Source organism: Panthera pardus, unplaced genomic scaffold (assembly GCF_024362965.1).
Source record: "Panthera pardus isolate Hobbes unplaced genomic scaffold, ASM2436296v1 HiC_scaffold_13, whole genome shotgun sequence".
Classification (NCBI taxonomy): domain Eukaryota; kingdom Metazoa; phylum Chordata; class Mammalia; order Carnivora; family Felidae; genus Panthera; species Panthera pardus.
In genome coordinates, this window is record NW_026526688.1 from 127,647,134 (window position 1) to 127,674,843 (window position 27,710).

Below are 27,710 nucleotides of genomic sequence, written 5' to 3' on the forward strand. Positions count from 1 at the left end.
TCATACCTGCCAAATCTCTACATGGACAGATAGGGAGATCTTGGCAACACCTTGAGTTTAGATTTGACTTATTCATATTTTAGTTGAAATATCTTACTCTGCCAATATATTCAATGCATTTGATTTTCAAGCACTTCTGCTGATAAGTGCCTAAATTCTCATTAAAGTGATTCTTTTTACAAAAAGGAAACATATCAAGAGAAAGATCCAGGCTATTCTCCATTTGCAACATTTCTTTCTTCCACTTCTGTTTTTTTGTACCTCTAGTTCACTTCTAATGATAGATGTTTAGGTTTTTCTCTGGCTTTTCTAAATGCATTCACATTTCTTTCAACTAGCTATTTCTTTTTTTGTTTCACAAGAGGAAGGCAAACACGTGCAGAGAGGAAAAGGATGGGTAAAATAAAGAACATAAACTTCTAAATGTCTGTCTTCTTTGTGTAAAGGGTACAGGAGACATTTGTTTGTTTTATTAATCATTTCATTTTAAATCCAAGAAGCTGTGCGAGACAGACAGAAAATGCCAGCAAGGATGACATGACAAAGAGGCTAATAAACTGCAGAATTGCTCAAACCATTGAGAGAAGCCTAACAGCATAAAGTGCCTCCTGGGAACGGAGCAGGTACTGAGCCAGAGCGGGTCACAGCCAGGCTAAACACCACACTGACAGTGAGGAAGGAGAACACACCACATAGCTAAAATAGTTCCTAAATGCTGCAAAATAGTACTGCTTATGAATTATATCTTGATTATAAGATAAATTAAAGATCATTGCTTCTAATGTCTTACCATGTATCATGTAATTGAAAAACAGTGACGGCTTGTGTTTATTTTTTTCAGTTCATGGTGCATTTAAAAATTTTTTTAATGTTTGTTTGTTTGTTTGTTTATTTATTTACTTATTTATTTATTTATTTAGAGAGACAGACAGAGTGTGAGCGGGACAGGGGCAGAGACAGAGGGAGACACAGAATCTGAAGCAGGCTCCAGGCTCCGAGCTGCCAGCACAGAGTCCGACGCGGGGTCTGAACTCACAAACCAGAGATCATGACCTGAGCCAAAGTCAGACGTTTAACCAACTGAGCCACCCAGACGCCCCTGATGGTGTATTTTAAAGAAAACAAACAAACAAACAAACAAACAAACAAACAAAAACAAGTATTTGTATTTGTCACAGGCACCAAAATAATTTGAGTATTTCTAATACTAATGGTATAACAAATACAATTCAAATAATTTCAACCACTAACTATACTCGTGTAATATATCCTTACAAATAGGTAACGGCTCCTTGTTTTATACATGCATGTGACTTTCTGACCTTGTTGTTGTTGTTGTTTTTAATATTTTACTCATCTATTACACTGTTTTGTGCTTTGGACTAACAATGTTGGTGACAAAAAACATCCTTTTGAAAGATATGCCCTCAAAAATGATTTACTGTATCCCTTTACATGAAAATTAAGGAGAGTGAAACGTTAGTCACAAGTTACCTTCTTGATAGTCTCCAGCATGGAACGCCCTCCCTGCCAGGGCTTAGAGTTCTTTCTGATGCATGACAAACTTGCCATGCTGTGCCATTTTCGGTCCTCCAGTTTCTTATGAAAAGCATTAGCAAGCAGAAGCACCGTGTCATATATGTAAAGGTTTGAAATCTGAAAAGACATTAGACAGTAATCATTAGAATCACTGATGCCAACCATCAAGAATTAGGAGAAAATCATCAGCTCAGCTGCCTCCGTTCATGTCATAGATGGCTGGTTTACTGGGTTATTTATTAAGCAAAAGGTTTCTTTTTTCATTTCCTGGGCAATTTTGCCGTTGACAATGAAGTCTTGTCTGATTGTATGCCTCAATTGCTTTTTCAGCTTATTTAGGTGTGAAAGAGAAGATAAAAAAGAAAAGTTTCGACAGAGGCAAGGCTGTTAGTGTCAGACCTTAGAAAATCACTGGCCCTTATTTCTTTCTGAAGAGGTAAGGATCTAAGGGCTTCAGATTGGAAGGGCAAACTGAATAATACATTTCTGAATATGTCAAGTCTTTGCATTCTGATTATTCAGATGGAGAAATATCAACTCGATCTTACATATAAAATAAGTGTCATAGGTGCTAAAAAAAAAGAAGAAGAAGAAGCAGCAGCCATGTGTGTATATGTGCATGTCTATGGGGATTTGGTAATGAAAAAAATGAGAAAACGCATGGCCATTGATAAAATTACAATTATCAAGGATCTACACAACATTATCTAGGTATACACATGCATTCTAATTCATTAACATGACAGATACCATTATAAATAAGTGACCATATAAATAAATATAAATAACTGTGAATATGTATTTAAATTAATGCTTTCTTCTTAAAGCAATCATGTTATTATTTTCCTTCTATATAAATTGCAAAAAAGAGTCATGAAAATTGTCACTATGATCTGTTGCATTCTTACACTTACTCTTGACAGAACTAATATCTATGCTGTCATTTGTAGAAGGTGTTTATTTTTCAAAGAAATTAGAACTTATTCAGAAAACGTAAACATCAAGAGATATCCAAAGTCAATAAAGGCTGTTAGATGTTTTAGTATTACTCCTCTGAAAGAAAAATGCAACATAAAGTAAAACAAAAATGAGAAATCAATGTAGCTATGAAAGTTAAATCCATCTTAAGGTATTTAAATTTCTTCAGCTTTTTAAAAGTATCTTGGTATCACAGTTTTTTTTCCTGAAAATAAAAGGGACAATATGTTGATTGTCCTTTGCTTATAAGTAATTATGAAGGAATCTTATGAAATTGTCTGCCCACATCACAAAATGGCACTAAATTTCAACTACTGGGATGACAGTTTAATGCTATGAGAAACTGTTAATAAGCACTTCCTAATAGTGCCTTGTGAGTTTTCTTTCTTTACTAGGTGAATCTTTAATCATTTGTGTATATCAAACATCGTTTTATATGTATAACACTAATGGAAGGCAGGCCTTTCTTAAAAGAGACATTGCATACTCTCATGCACTATGTGAAATACCAACTTGTTATTTAAAAGGAAATACTGTTTTTAAAATTGTTTAATGTTCATTTATTTTTGAGAGATGGAAAGAGACAGAGTGTGAGCAGGGGAGGGGCAGAGAGAGAGGGAGACACAGAATCTGAGGCAGGCTCCAGGCTCTGAGCTGTCAGTACAGAGCCCAAAGTGGGGCTTGAACTCACGAACTGAGAGATCATGACCTGAGCCGAAGTTGGATGCTTAACCGACAGAGCCACCCAGGTACCCTTGTTCTTTGTAAGGAAATAGTAAGGCAGGCTATCCTCACCTTTACCTCCCTGCCCTTACCCTACCAGATAATTACTAGACAGACTAGGGGAGTAGCTTAAATCTGCAATGAATGAAGACTTGAAGATAAAAGTAGTTGATGAATCAAAATTCAGTCTGAATTCGACTGTGAAGACCCAAAAGGAAAACCTTTTGACAATTTCTCAATAATTTGCAATAATCTGGCCGCTTTTAACCTTTCTTTGCTTCACTGCCTCAATCTTGCTTGCTCTTATCTCTCTAGCTTTATTTGGCTTCTTTCTCTGACTGATTGCTTTCAGTGTATATATGAAATTGTTGGAATAACACTCTTTGATGTCTTGTTAACTTTCTCCAACCAGTTAACATCTAATATCCAATTAACAGGTCAGAAGTTAGGAGAATCCTATCCTGACAACTTCTCAGGACCCTACCAGCTTCCAGGCTAACTGGGCAGTCTCCTTTGTCTCCCATAACACACGCATGCCTGTACTGGAACATATCATAATTCTAAGATTTCTTAATCTGGTTTTCCCACTAGAACATGAGCTCCTTCTGGATAGGGGCTCATCATGTACAAATTTTCCCCCTTTGTACTTTTGTTTCCTAGCGGCTAGCACACATTCTGATAAATAGTTGTCAAACAAAAGAAGATGAAGAAAAGAAAGGCAGGTTTAACATCAGGCATGTTTGACAGAAGTCAAGATGTGAGAAACCTGACAACTTGGGTTCCATCTGAATCTTGACACTGTGGTGGCACAGTGTCTTCTGTGAGCTTTGAGGCATGTACCTTGAGCATCCACGCTGTTCCTAAAGACAAGTGCTTTGCATTTGATATATATGACTGGTGTTTTCAACAAAAACTGCCTCTATTCATTTGCCCACCTTCCAAACTGTGGGATCGAAAGGAGGTAGTGACATTTTGTGAGCTTTCAATTACTCCTTCCATTACTTCTATCTCAGGAAAGCACCTGTTCTGTTTTGAGGTTCATGCTCTTTCCTATACTATACTTTAGAGTTCCTTTCTGTTATCACCTACTCGTCTCTTGCCCACTCTGTATTCATGAGGTCTTTGACTCCTCTTTCACAGTGATTCCAAACTTTTGCCCAGCATTAAAAAAAAAAGTCACTGCAATTTCTACAGAGATGAATTTGACATCTACTCTGGCTACATCTAACACAAATGACTATCACTGGACACAAACACATACCTCCTCTAACATCTTAAACTCCATTTTCCCACCAGCTGACCAATTATTTCCCTCTCACTCTCACTACACGTGTTTTCCAACTTAACTGAGCACCAGCACCCACCTTCTCTATCTGACAACCTTCTGATATTTGATAACATCCATCACTTGCCCTGAAACATTCTCTTTCCTTCAATTGTTCATCATCTTGTATAATTTCTAGGCTGTTCATCATCTCAGCATTTTTCTTCTTTCCTTCTCTTTTTTTTTATGTTCCTGTTCAGAGTTTAGAACTTATAAACAACACATTATTGCAGATACAATCTGACTAGAACAGAATAGTATAAGGTTATGTCTCTTGATCATAGCAAAATGCTCTGACATGGAGGCCAAGATTACACTGAAATGGTGTAGAGCAAATAAGACTTGTGCTGTGTTCAAACAAAATTGGCCTTCATCTCAATAACCTTAAACAGCTGTCAAACCAGGTCTCATCCAACTAGACTTAGGGTAATGACTTTGAGCCTATACTTTATCTCTTTGAAACTTCAACTTTTACGTTTATTATTTGGGGAGTATTAATAATTTGGATCTTGATCATACAACCCAGAATAAGGTTTCTCTCCTAGCTTTATGTCATTTGCAAATCTGATAGGCATACTTTATTCATTTTTATTTGTGTAATGGTAAACATTTGAAAATATAAGTACAAGAACAGTATTTTTGGATGACCATAGAGAGTTCCTCATACTTCAAGAGCAGAATGTTTATCACTGTGGTTGAATGTTCTTCTAGTTCCATAGTTCCTAAATTGAAGTAAAATAAAGTATAGATATTAGAAGTGCTCAAAGCTACAAAATATATCTGAGCCATGTTGTAGGCATATCAAATTTGCTCAAAGATTTGGAGAATAAGAAAAACAACTAGTAAACTATTTGAAAAATTACTTCTAATTTTAAATAAACTCATGTTATGAGTTTATCCTTTTAAGGATAATAATGAGACTGTCTATATTTTGAATTTTTTAAATTTCCTTCGGAAAAAAAATCTGAAAACAGAGTGTTTACTACTATCTTCTATTCTTAGGAGTCCTTTATTGAAAATCTTTGAGTGACATCAATCTATCTAGACTTTTTAATGCTTCCCTATAAGATTTTGTGCTTTCCTATAAATTTTCCTTAAAAAATGTCAAACACAACATAAAAATCAACATACAATAAATAGATTTATAAACTTCTCTCAATATAAACAATTAGTAAACAGGATTTGACTTGCCAGTGCTTGCTCTTAAGAGAGTCCTAGGGTCACATATGAAGGACCCCAAATGATATACTTAATAATACATTCTACAGTTTATCCAAATAATTCATCAACCTTTAATATACTACACTCTGTCAGAATCTTTTTTCCTTCCTTTTGAAATGTGGAACGATATACCAATTTCACGTACTGGGGTCTTCTTCTGAGGTATTTCTCTAGTATTTCTAAATTAAAATATTGTGATCGTATCTACCACTTTATTTACTATTCTTAACAATTATTATTTAAGCTTCATTTTAAATTTTTTTTTAACATTTATTTATTTTTGAGACAGAGAGAGACAGAGCATGAACGGGGGAGGGGCAGAGAGAGAGGGAGACACAGAATCGGAAGCAGGCTCCAGGCTCTGAGCCATCAGCCCAAAGCCTGACGCGGGGCTCGAACTCACGGACCGCAAGATCGTGACCTGAGCCGAAGTCGGACGCTCAACCGACTGAGCCACCCAGGCGCCCCTAAGCTTCATTTTAAAGCAGTAAGGTATACTCTTACCATATCCAAATCCCTGCTCTTTAAAAAAAAAGTGGTTTAATTAAAAAAAAATTATTCTAACTTTTCTAATTTGAAGACAATTTTTCTTAGATGGAGATGACAGAAGCAAACAAACAAACCAAACAAACAAACAAAGAACCCTGACTTTTCTATTTTCTCTCCATTAGCAGCCAAGCTAACATTAGTTTCACCAAGCAGTGAAAGACTCACTTTCTTCTTGCTTCATATATTGCTAAAAACTTTGTTTATAGAGCTAAAAGTTTCTTTTAACATTTACTTTGCAACTTCAACTCATCCTGGATTTTAGTCTTTCTGGCACTAATTTAAAGATTTGGGAAACTAGTTTTTTGTTCCTTCTAAACCTTTTCTTTCTATGTACATTAAATTAAGTAACAGCCCAAAGATCTCTACACAGGCCCACTGTACCCTCTTCTTCCCTGTTGTACTGATTATTGTGATCTTATAGTTCGGGTTTCCATTTTACGGTTGGGTCTCTATTTTTAGGGCTCTCTTCAGTCATATTTTCATACCTTTATTTTGCTACTTTTAATAGTACCCAGCTGATAAGATAAAGGTCTGTCTGTGGACATATTTACCTGCATTTTTTTATTAGCTCCAAGTTGAGAGGGTTACTTCTCCAAAGGAAACCTGTACTCCCCAATTTTTAATGCATATTATCTTGTTGTTTTTCTTTAACTTCAGTAAGATAAAATTTTCCCCAAGGTAAGCCTCTATATCAAATGCTCTGCTTTTAGTGGAACATCTTAAATTCAACAGCCCTACATTTAGATACATTTAGATTTAGATACTTAATCATATAAATCTTCACATATAAAAGATTCTGTCAATTTTTCTTTTATACATTAACTATTCTGTCAAAATTTATTACATATAATAGGGAAATTACTATGTAGTAAATCCTCAAAGAAAAAGTAATTTTCTTATTTTCTTCCATCTGTGGGTTTGAAAGGAGTAAGACGAAGGTGGGGATAAGAGGTGTGGTGCTTCCTGTACATCCCTAATTTATCATATAGGTCTGGGGGATATGAAGATGAATAAATAAATAAACAAATAAAATATTTGCTCCCTGATTTCAAGAAACTCATTAACAGAATCAGAAGGATTGTGCTTTTAGGTGAATGTGCTTTACAATACTATGTAGTCCGTCCATTGGTGGGAATGCAAAATGATGCAGCCACTCTAGAAGACAGCATGGAATTTCCTCAAAAAGTTAAAAATAGAAATATCCTATGACCCAACAATTGTGCTACTATGTATTCATTCAAAAGAAACAAAAATGCTGATTCAAAGGGGTACACTACCCTGATGTTTATAGAAGCATTATCAACAATAGCCAAACTATTGATAGAGCCTGAGTGTCCATTGGCTGATGAATGGATAAAGAAGATTTGGTGTATATATATTCAATAGAATACTATTCAGCCATCAAAAAGAATGAAATCTTGCCATTTGCAATGACGTGGAAGGAGCTAGAGTGTACTATGCTAAGTGAAGTAAGTCAGGGAAAGACAAATACCATGTTATTTCACTAATATGTAGAATTTAAGAATCAAAACATAAACATATGGAAAGGGTGGAAGAGAGAGAGGGAGGGAAACAACCATAAGAGATGCTTCACAAGAGAGAACAAATTGAGTGTTGATGGAGGAAAGTGGGTGGGGGATGGGCTAGAAGTGGGCAGTGGGATGGGGGTGGGGGGATGGGTATTAAGGAGGGCACTTGTTATGATGAGCACTGGGTGTTATGTGTAAGTTATGAATTGCTAAATTCTCCTGAAACCAATATTACACTATATGTTAACCAACTAGAATTTGAATAAAAATTTGGAAAAACATACTGTGTAGTTACTTTCTACTTTTCCAATTTGTACATTTCCTGCCATTTCCTTTGACGAGATAGCCTTTAATATTTCAAATTTTTCTTAAGCAAAATTCTACGTTTTTACCCATTTAGAATTCTATCGTTTTCATATCAATCATACTCATGACCAATTAATATGAAAAGATTGGTCATTATAAGCATATCTGTAAGACTGGCATTAAAATTTAAACAGGTCTTGTTTAGGCTCTAGAGTGGCTTAGTTTAACCATTGTCTTCTCCTTAACTACATTCAAAGGCACAAATATTCAAGAAGAAGCAAAGCAGTGTGGTAGGCATGATGGAGGAAATAAAGATAGATGTGTACTTTATGGGATTTTATGATACCAGATCCTGGGGGAGACCTATTCTACAAAAGCCTAAAGCCTAGTTGCGAACATAAAGTTCTGTGGGCAATGCTCCTGGAGCTAGCTACCTGGGAAACATAGCTGCTCCTTAGGTTGACTGCAAGTATGAAGAAGTGATTGGATCAATAGTAATTCATCTAAAAAAAAAATCCACAGGTGACTAAAGATAGAAAAAGCGTGGAGATGCTTTTTAAAAGAATGGGTCATTTTTACAAAATCACCTGATTTATCTAGTATTACTGGGGATGAATTAGTTCTCATAGGGTTATATTTCTAAACTGTTCAAACTGAGTATCTCTAAGCACTAAAACACTTTTGATAGTAAACGTTGTGAAGGAATAGTTTTCTAAAACTTATATTCTTCCAACTTCTGAAATTGACCAATACTTTAATTTTTGTTATCTCAGAATTACTATTTAAATCCTACGTCTCTAGCAGTATACTACAATTATACCCTTAGGAACTGTTTTAGGACACAGAGTTCTTTTTATAAGGCAAGTCTACATTGATAGGATATTTGAATTAGTAGATCTGATTGATTTATTTTTCTTGTCTCTTGCCTTGCTAGAAAGTACTCCTTATGGCTTCCTACTATTGATGTGTCTGCTTTTTTTTTTTTAACACCCTGTTCAAATTGACATATTAAAATTTCCAGTGCAAAGGAAATAAAACTAAATGAAACAAAATCTGATAGCATTTTCCTTAAGAAAAAGAAAATGGATTCTAGGTGAGTAGTTAAAGGACATCCTTATGAGTAAACTGCAGGCACCTGATGTTCTCTATTTTGCTGCTCAGAGATTTTATTTATTTACCTTCGAATTCTTTGTTGTATTCTGAAGAGCAAAGGTTTCAGCCATATCCTTTCTGGTTTGGATAGGAATATATAGCACTATAGTATCTTTTGCATTTCTAAATAGTTTTTTGGTGAATGTCTTTAAACTAGAGAGTAATCTTTAAAAATATATTTCTATGTCCTTGTTATACAGAAAAAAACAAGCAAATTTATTAGCATAATAATTTGCCATCTGGCATTAAGGAATATCTATCACAAATTCCAACACAGTAAATGCTATGGATCTACTTGCTGGGAAGGAAATAACTTTTATGTATTTAATTTTTTTTAACAAGTATATATTTTGCTACGAGGTCAAAAAGATCAAAGACACAAATTGTTAGGACTCCTGCATCAGACTTAGAAAATTTCCAGAGGAAGAGAATAGCTCAGAAAATGGAAACATGTATAATTCTAAATCTAAAACAACTCAAAGAGCTCTCTCTACAATTGGCCAACAAAGCACCTTGAGAGAAATACTGTAGCACTTAGAATATACCTCCATATTCTGAGCAAATGGATCCTTTGGATCACACAATGTTGAAGATATTCGATGGTTGCCACGGAAACATCGCTGACTTATATTCTGGGGGACTGGAAATGTCTGCCGAATGATTGTTAACCTTCCAATTGACCTTCTTACTAGTTCCTGAACATCCACATCATTTATTTCCTATAAGATAAAAAATGGAAGGATTAGAAATGCTATAATAAATAATAAATAGAAACACAAAACTATTAAAGAGTTGTTATCTGTAAATGCTAAGAAATTCATTACTGTAATGCATTTGCTAGTGCTTAGTACACATCCAAATAAAAACAATACATGTTCATTAAAATGATCAACTCATTTGTAGGTGTTGTTTGTATGTTAAATTATATCATTAAAGCCTAAGTAATTCTAAATGGAGCAATTGATTAAATGCACTTTATTTAGGAATTTTGTATTATATTGAACACTTTAGAAAAATATTTGTCTAAACATTGAAAAAGGTCATAAATTAAGTGCATTTCAAGGTACTTTGAGTACCCAGAAGAGAGTTGCAATGTAAGCATAATATATATTGTTCTTAGCAATGAAAAATGGGGCTTTTAAATAAAGCAAGTAGAGAAAGTAAGAGACATTTAAAAAAAGATGTTCCTAATTATTTCTTAGAACTACTGGTATTAACTCATACATTTCTCTTGGTAAAGAACAGATTAAACAAAGTGTTCCAAAAGATGAAACATTTTGTATTAATACAATGTGAACCAGGATAGGTAAATGAAAAAAAATACCCAGTGTTCTTTTTCCAAATCGATGTTATTTTGCATATGAGTATTTGCCAAACTCAAAGAACATATTTTTCTACTTCCTTCTCCCCCCACTTCCTAACTCCAGACTTAAATTTTAAGGCTTGGCTCAATCATGGATGTAGAAGCAATAAAAATGAAATAATATTTTTACAACTTAACATCTGTTCTAACTGGAATTAGTCAGACTACAAGTGATCAGAATAAATTTTAGTTTGAAGGCAGTCTTTACTAAAGCAGTTTGTTCTTCACAGTGTCCATTCGGGACATTTCAAACCAATGAAGCCTTTGCAATTAACGTATTATTGGTTTCAGTAGATTCTTATGGTAACAGAAATAAAAGATTTGACATAAGATACATTTTGGACTGCAGTGAGAATTTCGGTTTTGATTCAAAGAATCATTACAGAGTAATGAAAAAGAAATGGACTATTTATTTACAGGTATAAGTTGTCTTCTTTTCCTTTCTAGATTAATTACATATTATTCCTAAAGCCTACATTAGAGCTTTAAAACTCATTCCTTATTTTTTCAACTTTACAAAATACAGATTTTCTGAAAATAAAACAAACCTGCCATCAGCTGTATCCAGTATAATATCATGGATTTCTGGTCAACTAATCCTTAATGTACCATGAAAAATGTTTTTTTCTCATTTAAAATGCCATCTTTTATCCTTCAGTTTGTGTAATTTCACTAGCCATCAGGAACACTATCTGACAAAAGGCAGGTCACCTTTTAATTATCTATCATCCACTCACAAAGCGGAATTAAGCAGTGTCTTATCAACTCTATTTTAAGCCTGAAGTTTAACCAGAGGTCTTTTCAAATTAATTAATATTGCTACTGAGTATCTTTACATTTTTTTATTAATTTTTTTTTAATTTTTTTATTTATTTTTGCGACAGAGAGAGGGCATGAGCAGGGGAGGGGCAGAGAGAGAGGGAGACACAGAATCCGAAGCAGGCTCCAGGCTCTGAGCTGTCAGCACAGAGCCTGATGCGGGGCTCGAACCCACAGACTGTGAGATCATGACCTGAGCCGAAGTTGGACGCTTAACTGACTGAGCCACCCAGGCACCCCTCTTTACAATTTTTTTAATTCCATGTCGCACAGACAGGAATTTTCATTTAAAAGACAGTAAGAGGTTCTATCACTTTTCTCAGATTAATAACTAAGTTTTCATATATATGTGGTCTTTTTTTCTTTTAGTAATACTAAGACTTATCAACATGTTGTCAAACAGCACCATTTCTACCTGCTCCAACCATGAGCACATTAGTATAAAAACATACATTAACTCTCTACTATATATTTGACAAAATACTAAATACATTATGTGTTGTCTCATTTTCTGCTAAAAACTACATTCTGGTTCAGATACTATTATTCTTACTTTATAGATAAAGAACCAGAGAAATTCCAAAGTCTTCATTCAAAATATTCTTTATTCATGGTATGAATGTCACCAAAGACACTCTCTAAAGTAATTATACAATCCATATCTCCTTACGGGAATTATTTAGATTAATATTCATGAATGATAGGAATTAAAACTATAAAGATATATTATTCTAGTATTTAACAGCCTGATGATTCTATAAGGAATAATAGAATAATCTATCATGAGCCAAAGTCTTTAAGAGGACTATTTTCAAGCCCACAAAAAGAGATGATTACCTTTTACAGGTTTTGAAAGCTGAAGTTATCAGGAGTCTAAGCGACTAAACTATATCTGAGGAAATGTCAATTTAAGTTGAATATATTTTGCCTATTATTATTTGGGGAAGGGAAAAGGAAGTAATTTTCTGGGAGGAAAGAATCTGCCATTCTGAATGAAGGTAACAGACAGTTTGTCTCAAAAAATTCACTTGCAGTTTTAGTTTTGACACCTGATCTCAAAACTAGTTTGATAGTGATATGAAAACTTGATTAGGCAGCTATTTTATATTTACAGAACTTTACTTCTACATTTCAAAAGGTGCATTTCAAGAGTGACAGAGGCAATGCTATGTAAACACTGAAAGTCAAATGAAAATCTATTAAGAGATCCTTTTAAATGAAAAAAATTCGTAAGTAAACTTCCATATTAAAATATGGACTATTGTATAATCTGTTAGAATCTACATTGTTCTAATACTCTGAACTTTAAAAAAAATGTTTAAGCCCCCATATTTTAAAAAGGAACCACGTGAAGAACCAGTTCAAATACTCACTCTCCCAAGCCTCCAGGGCCTCCAAATTATACTAATTCTCTATAAAGATATACAGATATGTTCTGAGTTTTAAAAAATTTAAAGAGGCTGAAAAATAAAATTTTTGTCCTTTTTGTATTCCTTATATGAGTACATTTATGAAATAAGAATTAATATTGCAATAAAATTTAAAAATATGTTTTGTTGTACTTAAATTCTGTCTGTACTTCTTTGGGAGCAAAGCATATAGTCTTTTTTTTACCCCCAAAATAATGTACTTAGATAATAAAAAAATTGCTGAGATTCAAGTCAATATATTCAAGAAAATATTCTTATTCACTTTGTTGTGATAGTTTAATACAGAGTAAACCATAAGAAAGAAGAAAGAGGAAATGCTAAAATACTTGTTGGGGATACAACTCCAACCAGAAACAGCCATTTCCCAGAACAAATCTTTTAGGAGAATTGGATCACTCCCAAATCTTTGTAGTGTATCAACGTGGGTTTAAATTAATGAATTCCAGAGAAAGGAAGACTCAAAATCATTAGATCAGATGCCAATCTATACTATTAAACTGTCTCAGAGAAGGGACCCTCTTTTTTCCCCATTTTAAAAAATCTCTTAACATCTAACAAAGCTTCTGGTTCATAATAGGTATTCACTAAACGTTGATAAATTTAAAAATGAATGAATAGGGAGGGGCATCTGGGTGGCTCAGTCGGTTAAGTGCCTGACTCCTGATTTCAGCTCAGGTCATCATCTCATAATTCGTGGGTTCCAGCCCTGAACTTTCATCATGGAGCCTGCTTGGCATTCTCTCTCTCCCTCTCTCTTTGCCCCTCCCCTGCCTGCATGCTATCTTTCTCTCTCAAAATAAATAAACTTAAAAAAAAAGAATGAATAAATGAATGAATGGCAAGACTTCACCAAACAATTGGTGATAGATAGATTGATAGATTCTGTATCTATTGATAGATTACTGAAATTTTAAGTGTAGAAACTGGAATGCTTTAATAACCTCAATACGACCAAATAAACCAAATAAACTAAACTAAATAGTTTAACAAATAAACCAAATAAACTAAAATATTTTAGTTGTTATTAAGCAGTGTACTATGTAGCACATTTGAAAAGATTATGCTTTTTGTTGTTGTTTTTGCTAATGTTTATATTCTTCATGCTTTGGCGAAGGTGATCCTTTGATGCTTCCACAAAGTTTAACATTAATGTGAAATAATTACACAAACATAATGCTGAAATATGAAACAAAACCAATTGAAGGCTATACACCAGAAGGAAGTGCAGCATAATGGCAACTTTCTGCTTGAGAGATTGGTAGTGAGCAGTTCAATTAATCCCTAAACTGGGAAAAATGAACAACATCCTTTACACATATAGGATTTTTAAATCTCAACAACAATAACAACAACAACAACTTCTAAACTGCAATACTCAGGTGCAGCAATTAAGCTATTTAAATGAGAACTCAGGTTCAGTATTATCAGAGAAAAGATGGTGCTTATAGTATTATCCTTCTTGCATCTCTAAACAGTGTATATCATTCTATCAGAATTTATAACTTTTGTAAAACTTAAATAAAGTGCCAGGCCATCTGTTTCAGGACCCTGAGGGGATGGCAATACTTATATGGAAAGGCTGTTCTCAGTTGGATTCACTGATTGCAGGGAGAAGATAAATATCATTACCAACTACTAACATATGATTGATTACACCATATGAGCTAGCACAGCCCCTTATTATTATAGCACTCTTAATGCAAAGGAAAAAAATATTGTTTTCAAGTCTGTACATCAATTTGTATCAAGATGCACAAAGCCAACTTTGATTTATAGTGCCTCTCTTAAAAGCTATTGGTGCAATAGATTAAATAAATGTTTGCAACCCATTTAAAATTAGCAACAAAATAGTAGCTACACAAACCAAACTAGACAAATTCATGTCTTCCATGTTCAAATGAGCATTTGCATATTGTTAGATTTTGTGTGTGTGTGTGGGGGGGGGGGTGGTTGTTACTTTTACAGTTTAACTTCCTAGCAAATTTGAGAAATCCATGTTTCTTCTTTCATGGAAACTAGAATAAATTTGACTCATTCATTATAAATTTGTATGAGCAACTCACAAATGAAGTAAAGGTAGTGAGAATCAAGTTTCCTAAGGCATTTTTCAGAGAAAATGAGGTAACAGAATGGAATCAATTGAAAAAAAAAAATTGACAGTAGATACATGGATAATGGTTTTTGTTAGAAATGAAAATACAGAAAATATGCTTGATCTCTTGAGTATGAACCTAGTTTACGTAAAAATAATAACAAATATAAATTGTGGGCTGTCAACATCAGATTTTTCAGAAGCTCAGTGGTATTGACATGCCCCAAAAATGACACCTCTGCTCAAGGACTAGTAAGAAGAGCTGTAGGTAAAGAGGACACAAGTGCTTCAGTAATGACAAAGGTGAAGTTATAAATAGTTATGACAGCTTACAGTAGAAAATCCAAGTGTAAAGGATGAAAAAAGAATTATCATTTTCTATACCTCTAATATTTATTGAGTTATTTGCTGGTTAGATCACTTAGTGTGGATGTTTTATTTGCAAAATATCGTGCCAAATTATTGAACATCCGTTTAAAGATAGCATTGTCCTGCTCATATTTTATCAAAGAAAATTTAATTGTAAAATAAAAGTCTCATGCTTATGAAATATACACTAAAATATAAAGTGTTATTATTTCTATAGTATTTACCATCAATGAAGTACATGCTAGCCTACTTAGACTTCCCCTACATAATATGAAGGAGTGACTTCTTCCACAGTACAAATAGATACATAAGCGATAGACAGATGACCAGTGGTGTTCCAAGAGCTCTATAAATGTTCATACTGTTAAGATTCAGGTTGTTGTCAGAAGTCAAATTGAATATGAAAAAAAAAATAATTCATGGGTCCCCTATGCAATATTATCAAAGAATAGAAGGGAATGGGCATTTTCATTTAATGCCCATTTACAAGGACACAATAAGTTGCTTTTTTTCTTAGCTAGCTCTATTGATACAAACATGTAAAGTGACCCCAACTTGTTTTATACCAGGAACTCTATGTGGTGTCTTCCCCATGAGAAGTTGGGTGTGAGATAAAAACAAAAATTAAGAGGATTCTTTATTTCAAAAAAAAAAAAATAGTAACCTAGAAAATAATTAACCTAAAGACAAAAATTAGTGGGATAAATAGTTTCCATAAGATTAAAATTGAAGTAACAGAAATTAAAAAAAATAATCTATAAGGAGAATTATCAAAGAGAAAAAGAAAAAAAAACAACCAAAGGTTTAGAGTGGAAAAAAAAAACTATTTAGAACCCAATATCACCACTTAATCATTGTGTAATATTTGGCAAACTGTTTTATTTACTAGATCCATAAATTACATACTCAAAAATACAAATGAAAACATCTAATTTGAAAAGTTATCCTGCAAGTTTACTAAGATTTCTTTTGCCTTTCCCTCTATCCTGATTTTTAGTCATTCCAGATAGAAAATTGAGAGGTATTAGAAAATTGGAAAATATAAAAACATCATTAGAAAGCAGATCTCACACATGTATAATACCTGTGGGGATCTCATATAAATATGTCGTCATTTGACATGAAAAACACAGTGACAAATCATGTAGCCCTGAAGTTTGGCAGGCCTCAACCAGGGAAGACATTTCCAGTGTCTTTACTCTGAATTAAAAAGAACCATCAGAGAAAGTTCAAGATGGTGGCATAGACAAGACACAGAAGCAACCTAAGTATCTCTTGGTAGACAAATGGATACACACACACACACACACACACACACACACACACACACACATACACGCACGCACACAGAAGAATATTACACAGCCATAAAAAAGAATGGGATTGTGCCATTTGCAACAACATGGATGAATGTTGAAGGTATTATGCTAAGTGAAATATGTCATACTGAGAAAGACTGTATGATTTCACTCATATGTGGAATCGAAAAAAAAAAGCACAAACAAAAACTCCACAAATGAACAAACAAACAAACAAACAAAAGGCAGGATCAAACCTATGAATATAGACAACAAACTGATGGTTGCCAGAAGGGAGGAAGTTGAGAGGATGGGCAAAATAGGTGAAGGGGAGAGCGAGGTACAGACCTCCAGTTATGGAATAAGTCAAGGGAATAAAAGGTATATCATAAGAAATATAGCCAATGATACTTTAATAGTGTTGTATGGTGACAGATGGTAGCTAAACTTGTGGTGAGCACAGCATAATGTATCAACTTGTTGAATCACTATATAATACACCTGAAACTATTGTAACATTGTGTATCAATTAAGCTTAAATAAGTTAAAAAATAAGTAAACAGGTGGTAGAGGAATATCCTAAATTCACCTTCTCACTTGGACACACTAAATCAACAGCTACATATGGGACAATGCCTTCTGAAAAAGTACTGGAAATTAGCTGATCAGTTCCTATACAATAAAAAATAAATGGGCCACATCAAGGAGGGGAGGCAGACATGTGGTCTTGCCAAAACACCCCACTCCCAGCATGGTGACACACAATTGAGAGGGATATCACAGAGCTTCTCCCTGAGAAATAAGGAGTTTATGCCCCACCCCAGGCATCCCAAACCTTGGGACCTACGCTGGAGAGATGAGCCCTCAAAGTGTCTGGCTTTGAAAACCAATAGGGCTTACATCTAGGAGACCCAAAGGGCTGTAGGGAACCAAGATTCCATTTTTAAAGGGCTTGTAAACAGAGGCATTTATCTCAGGACCCAATGCAAAAGCAGCAGTTTGAAAACCACCTAGAATATATATGAAAGAGATTCATTTGCTAATCTTAATGCACCTGTCAGAGAGGCAGAGCCTGTTGGCTTCTCTCTGGGGATACAGGTGCTGGTGGGTACCATTTTGGTGCTGTCACTCCACCTTGCTAGCACTGGCAGGTTTGTCCCACTCCTGCACCCTCTAGTGGTCCCCTAAGGCTGGCAGGCATGACCTAGCTCCACACTACTCTATGCCCCTGATAAAGCCAGCAAACACACATCCATATGAGACACCCCTTGAGCATCTGACTCTTGTGTCCAAGGGAACTCTCATTTCTGGACCCCATGGGATTGAAACAATCAGATAGATAATTCTTGGCAAGCTACCATTCCCAGGGCACAGCACAGAAAGCAGACTGAAACACCCACAGCTTCCTGTGAAGAAAACCTATTTATTTGCCCTAGAACTTCAAACTGAGGGGCAGGCTTCAAGATTGCCACATACCTAGAGGCTACAAAGGTAGAGAACATAGGCTGGGGGATGCGGTCTTTGTGCTCTCCCTTGGTCTTACTACAGCTTTCCAGTACCTTTAAGAAAGGAGCTTATACACTTCTCTGAAACCCCAATTTTTACAACTGTCAGTAAAGGAGCACCTCTAGATGGACTGGTCTGGAAGCCAGCAGGGTTTATAACTGTGGTCTTACAGGATTGTATATGTTTGCATACTTTAAAAACTGGTGACTGCTAATCTGGTTTCCAATCAGCCTGAATCTAGATGCTGACTGAGATACCTCAGTCATTGGAACATTGGCTGGGATTGGCATATCCTCAACAACTAGGACTGATCAAGAATAAATCAGGTTGCTTAGACAGTCACAGAGGTTTCAGAGACAACCAAGTGCTAGGACAGGATTGAATGAAGGTTTATCTTCTACACAAGGACACTCAATCAAGACTGTTAAAGGAAGCTGTTTTGCCTAATACATAGTAACAACCATAGTCACACAAAATGAGGAAACAAAAGAATATGTTCCAAACAAAAGAATACCATGAAACCCAGGAAAAAACCTTAATGAAACAGAGATATGTAATTTACCTGATAAAGAGTTCAAATAGTCATGAAGATGCTCACCAAACTCAAAAGAAAGTGGATGAAAACAGTTGAAACTTCAAAGAGAGAAAGTATAAGAAAATGCTAAACAGTAGTCATAGAGCTGAAGAATGCAATAATTGAACTGAAGAATACACTAGAAGGGTTCAATATCAGACTAGATGAAGCAGAAGAAAGAATAAGTTATCTTGAAGACAAGGCAGTGGAACTTACCCAGTCAGAGCAGTAAAAATAAAATGAATTAAAAACCAAAGATAGCTTAAATGACCGATAAAACAACATCAAACAGAACAGAATTTTCATTATACAAGTCCCAGAAGGAGAACAGAGTAAGAAAGGGACAAAAAAACTTATTCGAAGAAATAATGGATACAAACTTCCCTAACCTGGGAAAGGAAACAGACATCCAGTTCCAGTTGTGCAGAGAGTTCCAAATAAGAGGAACCCAAAGACAGCCACACCAAGATATAGTATCATTAAAATTTCAGAACTTAAAGATAAGAAGAGAATATTAAAAGGCAGTAAGAGAAACATAACTTGTTACATATAAGGGAATCCCCATAAGGCTATTAGCATATTTTTCAGCAGAAATTTTGTAAGCCAGAGGGAGCAGCATGGCATATTCAAAGCGCTAAAAGGAAAAAAAAACTCACAACCAAAAACATTCTATCTGATAAAACCATCATTCAGAATTTAGGGAGAGAGAAAGAGTTTTCTAGAAAAGCAAAAGCTATGAAGTTCATTACCACTAAACTACCCTTACAAGAAATGTTTAAAGGCAATTTTTTAAGCAGGAAAGGAAGGGCACTAATTTGTAATCATAAAACATATAAAACTACAAGACTCACTGATAAGGGTAAGTATGTAGTAAAGCTATTGGATTAATCACTTATAAAGCTAGTATGAAGGTTAAAAAACAAAACTAGCTTAGGGGCACCTGGGGAGCTCAGTCAGTGAAGCGTCCAACTTTTGATTTTGGCTCAGGTCATGATTTTGTGGTTTGTATGATTGAGCCCTGCTTTGGGCTCTATAATGACAGTGCAGAGCCTGCTTGGGATTCTCTCTCTCCCTCTCTCTGCCCCTGCCCCACTCATGCATCCACTCTCTCTCTCAAAATAAATAATAAATAAACATTAATTTTTAAAGAAGGAGTTCAAAAACTTGTAACTATAATAGTTAAGGGATACACAAGACAAAAAGATGAAAATGTAATATGAAAAACATAAAACACAGTGGGGGAGTAAAAATGTAGCTTTAGAATGTGTTCAAACTCAGGGCGCCTGGGTGGCTGAGTTGGTTCAGTGTCAGACTCCTGATTTTGGCTCAGGTCATGATCTCAGGGTTGTGGGATCAAGCCCCACATTGGGTTCTGTGCTGAGCATGGAGCTGCTTAGGATCTTGCTCCCTCTGCCTTCTCCCTGCTCATGCTCTCTCTTTCTCTCTAATATTAAAAAAAAAGAAGAAGAATGTGTTCAAACTCAACCTGCTATCAACTGAAAGTAGACTGTTTCTTATATAGGCAGTTATACATGAGCCTCATGGTAATCACAATGCTGAAACCTAGAGTAGATACACAAAATATAATGAGACAGGAATCTAAACATAACACTAAAGAAAGTCATCAAATCACAAGGGAAGACAGCAAAATAATAAGGGTATAGAGAGGAATTACAAAACAATTAGAAAACAATAAACAAAATGGCAATAAGTACACACTTATCAGTAATTACTTTAAATGTAAATGAACTAAATTTCCCAATCAAAAGGCATAGATTGACTGAATGGGTAAAATAAAAATAAGCCCCATCTCTGTATTGCTTAGTAGAGGCTCACCTCAGATGTAAGGACACACACAGACTGAAAGTTAAGGTATAGAAAAAGATGTCCCATGAAAATGGAAATCAAAAGAAAGCTAGGTAACTATTTTTATGAGACAAAATAGACCTTAAAACAAGATTGTGATAATGACAAGGATGGGAATTACATAACAATAAATTGGCGAATACAACAAGAATATATAACATTTGTAAATATTTATATGCCCAACATAAAATTGTATAAATAGATGCAATAAATGTTAACAGAGCTAAAGGAAAAAAACGAGAGCAATACAATAATAGAAACTCTTAACACCCCACTTACATCAATGGACAGAACATCCAGATAGAAAATCAACAAGAAAACATTGGCCTTAAATGACACATTAAACCAGATGGTTTATATATACAGAACAAATATATACAGAACATTCCATCTATATATATATATATATATATATATATATATATATATACAGAACATTCCATCAAAAAGCAGCAGAATATACATCCTTCTCAAGTGGACCATAGAACATTCTCCAAGATAGATCATATGTTAGTCCCAAAATAAGTCATAAAGAATTTAAGAAGATATTATACAAAGCATCTGTTCTACCATACTGGTAGGAAACTAGAAATTAATTATAAGAAAATTCACAAATATATAGAAATTAAACAATATGCTACTGAATGACCAATGGTTGACAAAGAAATCAAAGGAGAAATTAAAAAAATAGTTGATACAAATGAAAAGGGAAATGCAACATACCAAAATCTATAGGATACAGCAAAACTAAAAGGGGAAATTAAGAAAACAATTCCACAACCGCGCAAAAAGAATAAAACATATAGGAACAAGTTTAACTGAGGAAGTGAAAGACCTGGATACTGCAAACTATAAGACATTGATGACATAAATTAAAGAAGAAACAACTAAATGAAAATTTATTTCATGCTAATGGACTGGATCAATTAATATTGTTAAAATGTCCACGTGACCCAAGGCAATCTACAGATTCCTTGCAATATCTATAAAATTTCAATTGCATTTTTCACAGAAAAAGAAGAAATAATCCTAAAATGTTTATGGAACCACAAAGGATTCTGAATAGTCAAAGCAATCTTGAGAAAGAACAAACAGGGATGCATTATGCTTTCTGATTTCAAACTATATTATGAAACTATAATAATCAAAATAGTATAGTACTAGCATTAAAAAGACACATAGATCAGTGAAACACAATATATAGCCCAGAAAGAAACCCACACATATATGGTCAGTCAATTAATTTAGAACAAAAGAGCCAAGTATATACAATAGGAAAGACAGTCTATAATAAATGGTGTTGGGAAAACTGGACAGCCACACAAAAGAATGAAAGAAGACTTCTTATACCATGCACAAGAGTTAAATGGATGAAAGATTTGAATCTATGACCTGAAACCATAAAGCTCCTTTAAAAAAGAAAAAAGGTGGTGAGCTTCTAGACCTAAGTCTTGGGCATGATTTTTTGGATATGACTCCAAAGCCTAGGGCAACAAAACCAAAAAATAAACGTTAGGACTACTTCAAACTAAAAACAAAAACAAAAAGAAGACAAACAAACAAAAACTTCTGCACTGTGAAGGAAACCATCAACAAAATGAAAGAGAAACCTTTTGAATGGGAGGAGAGTAAATATCCAAAATATATAAGAACTCATACATCTCAATATCAAAAAACCTAAAATCTAAGAATGGGCAGAGGACCCGAGTAAACATTTTTTTTTTCCAAAGAAGACATACATATAGCCAAAAAGCACATGAAAAGATGCTCAGTATCACTAATCATCAGTGAAATGCAAATCAAAATCACAATGAGATATCAACTCACATCTGTTAGATGGATATTATAAAAAAATATACGAAATAGTAAGTGTTGGGGAGGATGCTGAGAAAAGGGAAATTTTGTGCAATGTTGGTAGGAATGTATATTGTATAGCCACTAGGGAAAACAGTATGGTGTTTCCTCAAAAAATTGAAAACAAAACAAAACAAAACATATGATCCAGCAATTCCATTTCTGGGTATTTATCCAAAGAAAACAAAGATACTAATTCAAAAAGGCATAAACACCCTTATGTTCATTGCAACATTATTTACAGTAGCCAGAGTATAGAAGCAACTTAAGTGTCCATCAATAGATAAATGGATAAAGAAGATGTGAGATACATATATATGTTACACACACGCACGCACACACACACACACACACACACACACACACTATGGAAAATACTCAGCTTTAAAAGAGAATGAAGTCTTGCCATTCACAACAACATGGATAAACTTTAAGGGTATAGGTGAAATAAGTCAGACAGAGAAAGACAAATAATATATGATCTCACTTACCTGTGAATGTTAAAAATAAAATAAATGAGCAAACAAAACAAAACTAATAGATACAATTGCTTTTGATGGTTGCCAGAGGAGAGGGGGATTAGGATAGGGAAAATGGGTGAAGGGGATTAAGAGATATAAACTTCTAGCTATAAAATAAATAAATAAATCATGGGGATATAATGTACAGCATAGTGACTATAATCAGTAATACTGTATTGCATATTTGAAAGCTACTAAGAGAGTGTATCTTAAAAGATTTTGTCACAAGAAAAAAAAAATGTAACTTTGTATGTTTATAGGTGGTAACTAGACTTACTGTGATGATCATACATATATATATATATATATATATATATATATATATATACACATATACAATGTGTATATATATATATAATATACTATATATATATATGCATATATACAAGGTGTGTATATATCTATATAATCCTTGTGTTATAGATAGACCTGAAACTAATATGATGTAATATGTTAATTATAGCTCAAAAAAAAAAAGAACAGAACTAAGATTCTACCAATGTATAGGAGACACAACTTGAAAAATCTATGACTTTTATCGAAAAATCTAGATTTTTATTTTTCTGCGTAAAATCAATTACACTCTATGAACTTCACTCTCTCAGTGTTTCATAGAATAATGTTTATTATTCAATAAATTAACATGTGAGAAAGTGATCTGTGAACTTTAATGTGCTATAATCATTTTTGTAGTACCCTTTAGTAAATGTCGGTTGTCAGCAGTATGTTAAGAGTATTAGGTAGTATCTCACTTAATTTTTATAATGAACTTATAAAGTAAATGTGATTGAACTTTCTGTACAAATGAAAAAACAGACACAGGATGATTATATTATATATCCATAGTAACACAGCTAACAAATAAATAAAACATTCTTTTTTTTCATGAGCAATAGATATATGAATAGTAGGTCTTTTTGGGGAAAATTCATGTGATCTCATTATTTGTCCATGACTGATTTGTTCATTGTCCTTTCCATTTCTGATTGGCAGGTGCCAATGCAACAATCTATCTCACAGAGTTCTCATGTTATAATATATTTTTAATCTTATGTATTGTCTTTACAAAAATCAATAAGCTTTCATGAGGAACTTGACAACTTGATGGATTTTAAAATAGTTGTATTTCATTGTGAAAAGAAAAATATCTATTTTTATTTATTCATATTCATCTGCTGAACTATTTAATCCTCGTGTGAGGGGGGTGGGATATAAAAGTTCTAGAAACAACATTAAAATATAAATGGAGCACAGGCAGTCCACTGGGAGGAATTCAGTTTGTTCACAAAGAACTGTACTTTTTATAAAGATGATTTCCCAAAGCAAGCAGTGTATGCCAATGGAAAAGACTAAAAGATACTCAGTGGGAAGATGATCTCCATTTATTTTATTCATTCAAAACCATTTATAATTTTTTGAAAACTCCTTACTCTATTTTTAGTTAGCATCCACTCAGGAAGCTGAAAGTTTACTTTGTGTTCTCTTTCCTCTTAGAACTCCAAGGCCATAGGAAATGCTGTGACTAAATATATGAAAACAGGACCCAGAGTTGACAATAAGGTTCATTTGGTGTTACCTCATTTATAATGATCCAGTGACAGTCAAAAGCAACCAAATTAGTCTCCACAACCTAGAATAGAAAACAAACCAGCTATCAGTCAGCATTAACAGTGAAAACCAAACGAAACCAACTGAACATACTTTGCAAATGGCGAACAAAACAAAACAAAACAAAAATATCATATATTACAAAGGTCTTTGTTGTTAAAGATGGAAAACTTAGCAAAACATTATAGAAGCATTTGTGTTCAACATGTACTATTAGCACTGTAGACTTGCTAATTAAATTTGAAAATCAATTCATCAAAAGCCTAGAAAAAAAAAGGTTTCAACTAAAAAAATAAATAATGCTATACAGTGATTTAACTGCGAGTGTAGTTCAGATCACATTTCCTCTTCCAAATCAGCTTTTATGGCTTTCTATCTAAGTACATAACCCTCCATAACCTGGCTCTAACTTAACATTCTTATCTTTTTCTATTTCCCTGTGTATATGTTCGCCATTTTCTTAAATTAAACTGCTCCATGTTCTGAAAAACTCTGTGCTGTGTTCCCTAAGGAGATTCAATTGTAAAATTACCTGAATGTAAAAACTAAAAGCAATAAACATTATATTAGCATTAAGTTATGGGTGGGTAACTTCAGTAGCTTTTAGCTGGGTAATAACAAACAAACAAAATTTATGTAAATGGAAAAGCAAACAATATATAGGTAGAAATCTTGGCTGACAAACTTTGGATTAATTGATTCTAAATGGTCCTTGGCTTGGACTAAAAAAGTAAGCTGGGGGCACACACAGACACACACAGCTAGAGTGTGTGTGTGGGTATGTGTGTGGGGGGATGGCGTGTGTATAGTAGAGGTAGCTTTCATATCTGTTTCCACTCTATCCGATTTTATACATATTTTAAGGCATGTTGCTATGATTCATGCCATGGGGCATACAGGCATATAATAGGTGAGGCTGTTTTGTAAGAGATATTGCTGATATTTTCAGCAATAATACCCAAAGGTTATTTTTTAAAAATTTTTTAAATGTTTATTTACTTTTGAGAGACAGAACACGAGCAGAGGAAGGGGCAGAGAGAGAGGGAGACACTGAATCCAAAGCAGGCTCCAGGCTCTAAGATGTCAGCACAGAGCCTGATATAGGGCTCGAACTCAGCAGTTGTGAGATCATGACCTAAGCCAAAGCTGGGCACTTAAGCGACTGACTCACCCAAGTGCCCCCAAGATTGGGTTTTAAGCAAAGATGGCTTCTAAAAACTACCAAGAAATTGTTATAATATGGTGATTGTTTTTTCCTCGTTCTTGGACCAACTGAGAAATGACTGTTGAAAGTTGCACTGAATCATGAAGAAACAATTGGAAATATATTTCTTGTATGATTCAATGTTTTCGGAAAAGATACAATTATTCTCAGAATCTTTGTTTTCTCTTTTAATTTTAGTATGAATTTTGTACTATTTCCATATGTGTCACATCAGTCCCTATGACTTTACTGGACTATGTAGATGATACATTATCATAGAAGTGAAGATATATTATTTATTTTTAAGTTATATCATGATTATCATATTTTGAAATACATATATTTTCAATTGACATGTGAAACAATGTGGAAAATGTGACTGCAGTTTTCGGTTTTACTAAAAAATCACTTTATCTATCTCTAATTTTATGATTATATTTCTTTACCATCTTAGACAAACCACCATTAATTTATTAGCAATAAAAAAAATGTTAGAAAGTAAGCAAGAACTCCATAAGAATTTAGAGAAATACAAACCAGAGACTGATACAAGAACAGTAGTTCTCTGGATAAGATAGAAATGCATTTTTTAAAAAATCCATGCCAAAAAAAAAAGAGTAACTAAAATTTGGAAACAGCAAGAAATCAGAAAAAAAAAAAAAAAGAAAAAGAAATGAAAGCCACAATGTAGACTGAAAGTACTATTGAAGCAATGTCAGTAGTAGAATGAAGAGATGACTCAGCTTGGGCAGATTAAGCAACATTTGGGTTATAAGAATTCTGTATTAACTTGTAGACCTTTTTAAGTGAAAAGTTGTCTCGTACAACAGCATTTTGTGAAAGAGGGAGAGGGTAAGGATTACGATGGTAACTCACTGATAATTTGTCTAGACCATAAAATTTACTCATTTCCACACTCTGACCTGAAATAGCTTTCAGGCAAAGCATGAAACATGCAGAGGTATAGGCTCAGTCTTGTGTTTCAGTAAAGGAGAAAAGCAAATATGTCATCTAAGGCCATGATTCTATTCACTATACCACCTTCCCTTGCTTAGGATCAGCAGGGAGATAATCTTCTTTCACCCTTGTCTTTAAATTTCACTCATGAGCATGAATACATCAGACATTCCACAGTATAAATTGGAAACAAGAAGAAAGATTATTAGCACATTACTGCAGATAAAGAAAGAAATTATTTACTACAATAACTTGCGTTCATGGAGCAGACCATACTCCTCCACTACTACTTAATGTGGTATTGTGCTAACCCCGAAATAAACCTCTTGAAACATCACACTTTGGGTCTACTTGTTACAGTAATTTAGCCTATTTTATCTAAATGCAATGCATTTTTGTTAATCTTAGCTATGTACCTTTTTTTAACCTTAATAAACTTTAATAAATAGCTCATTAGAGTAATTTTAAATTCTGTGATTTTATAAAAGCATATGATGTTTCAAAACCATGCAATATTTGTTGACCTTTTCATAAATGTTGAATGTTCAGGACTTTTTTTTTTTATGAGCTCAGTTTTCTTTGGGGAAGGAAAATAAATAATACCAGAAAGATTCTTAAGAATACAAAGGTAGACATGTCTCATCCCTTTCATTACATACCAAAATATACATATATATACACAGCTAAAATCTAAGTATCACTGTGGCACCATTTTATAAAGAAACTTTGAAACTTTTTTATTGCTACGTTGTACACAAAATGTTAATGCTTTCACTCATTATCTGAGTTAAGGGCCACTAAAGGAGAAACATACTTTTCTTAGGTTTAGGTTAACATCTTCATGGATAAACAAGGAATTGGCAAGAGTTCTCTGATTTTTTAATGACTGAATGTTACTAAAAGTAAGCAATGTGAAAAAGCCACTGAT

At 34.0% G+C, this 27,710-nt stretch overlaps 1 protein-coding gene across 2 annotated transcripts in view; it reads right to left on the reverse strand.

The window, feature by feature from the left end:
* Positions 1-27,710, reverse strand: part of GRID2 (glutamate ionotropic receptor delta type subunit 2) — a 1,432,440-nt gene that overhangs the window by 546,456 nt on the left and 858,274 nt on the right. For both annotated transcript variants that reach the window (XM_053901394.1, XM_019464250.2), the window contains exons 5-7: positions 24,590-24,643; positions 9,867-10,040; positions 1,495-1,656 (exon numbers count right to left, since the gene is read on the reverse strand). In XM_053901394.1, the coding sequence (XP_053757369.1) occupies positions 1,495-1,656; positions 9,867-10,040; positions 24,590-24,643 (390 nt within the window). The remainder of the gene's footprint in view (positions 1-1,494; positions 1,657-9,866; positions 10,041-24,589; positions 24,644-27,710) is intronic.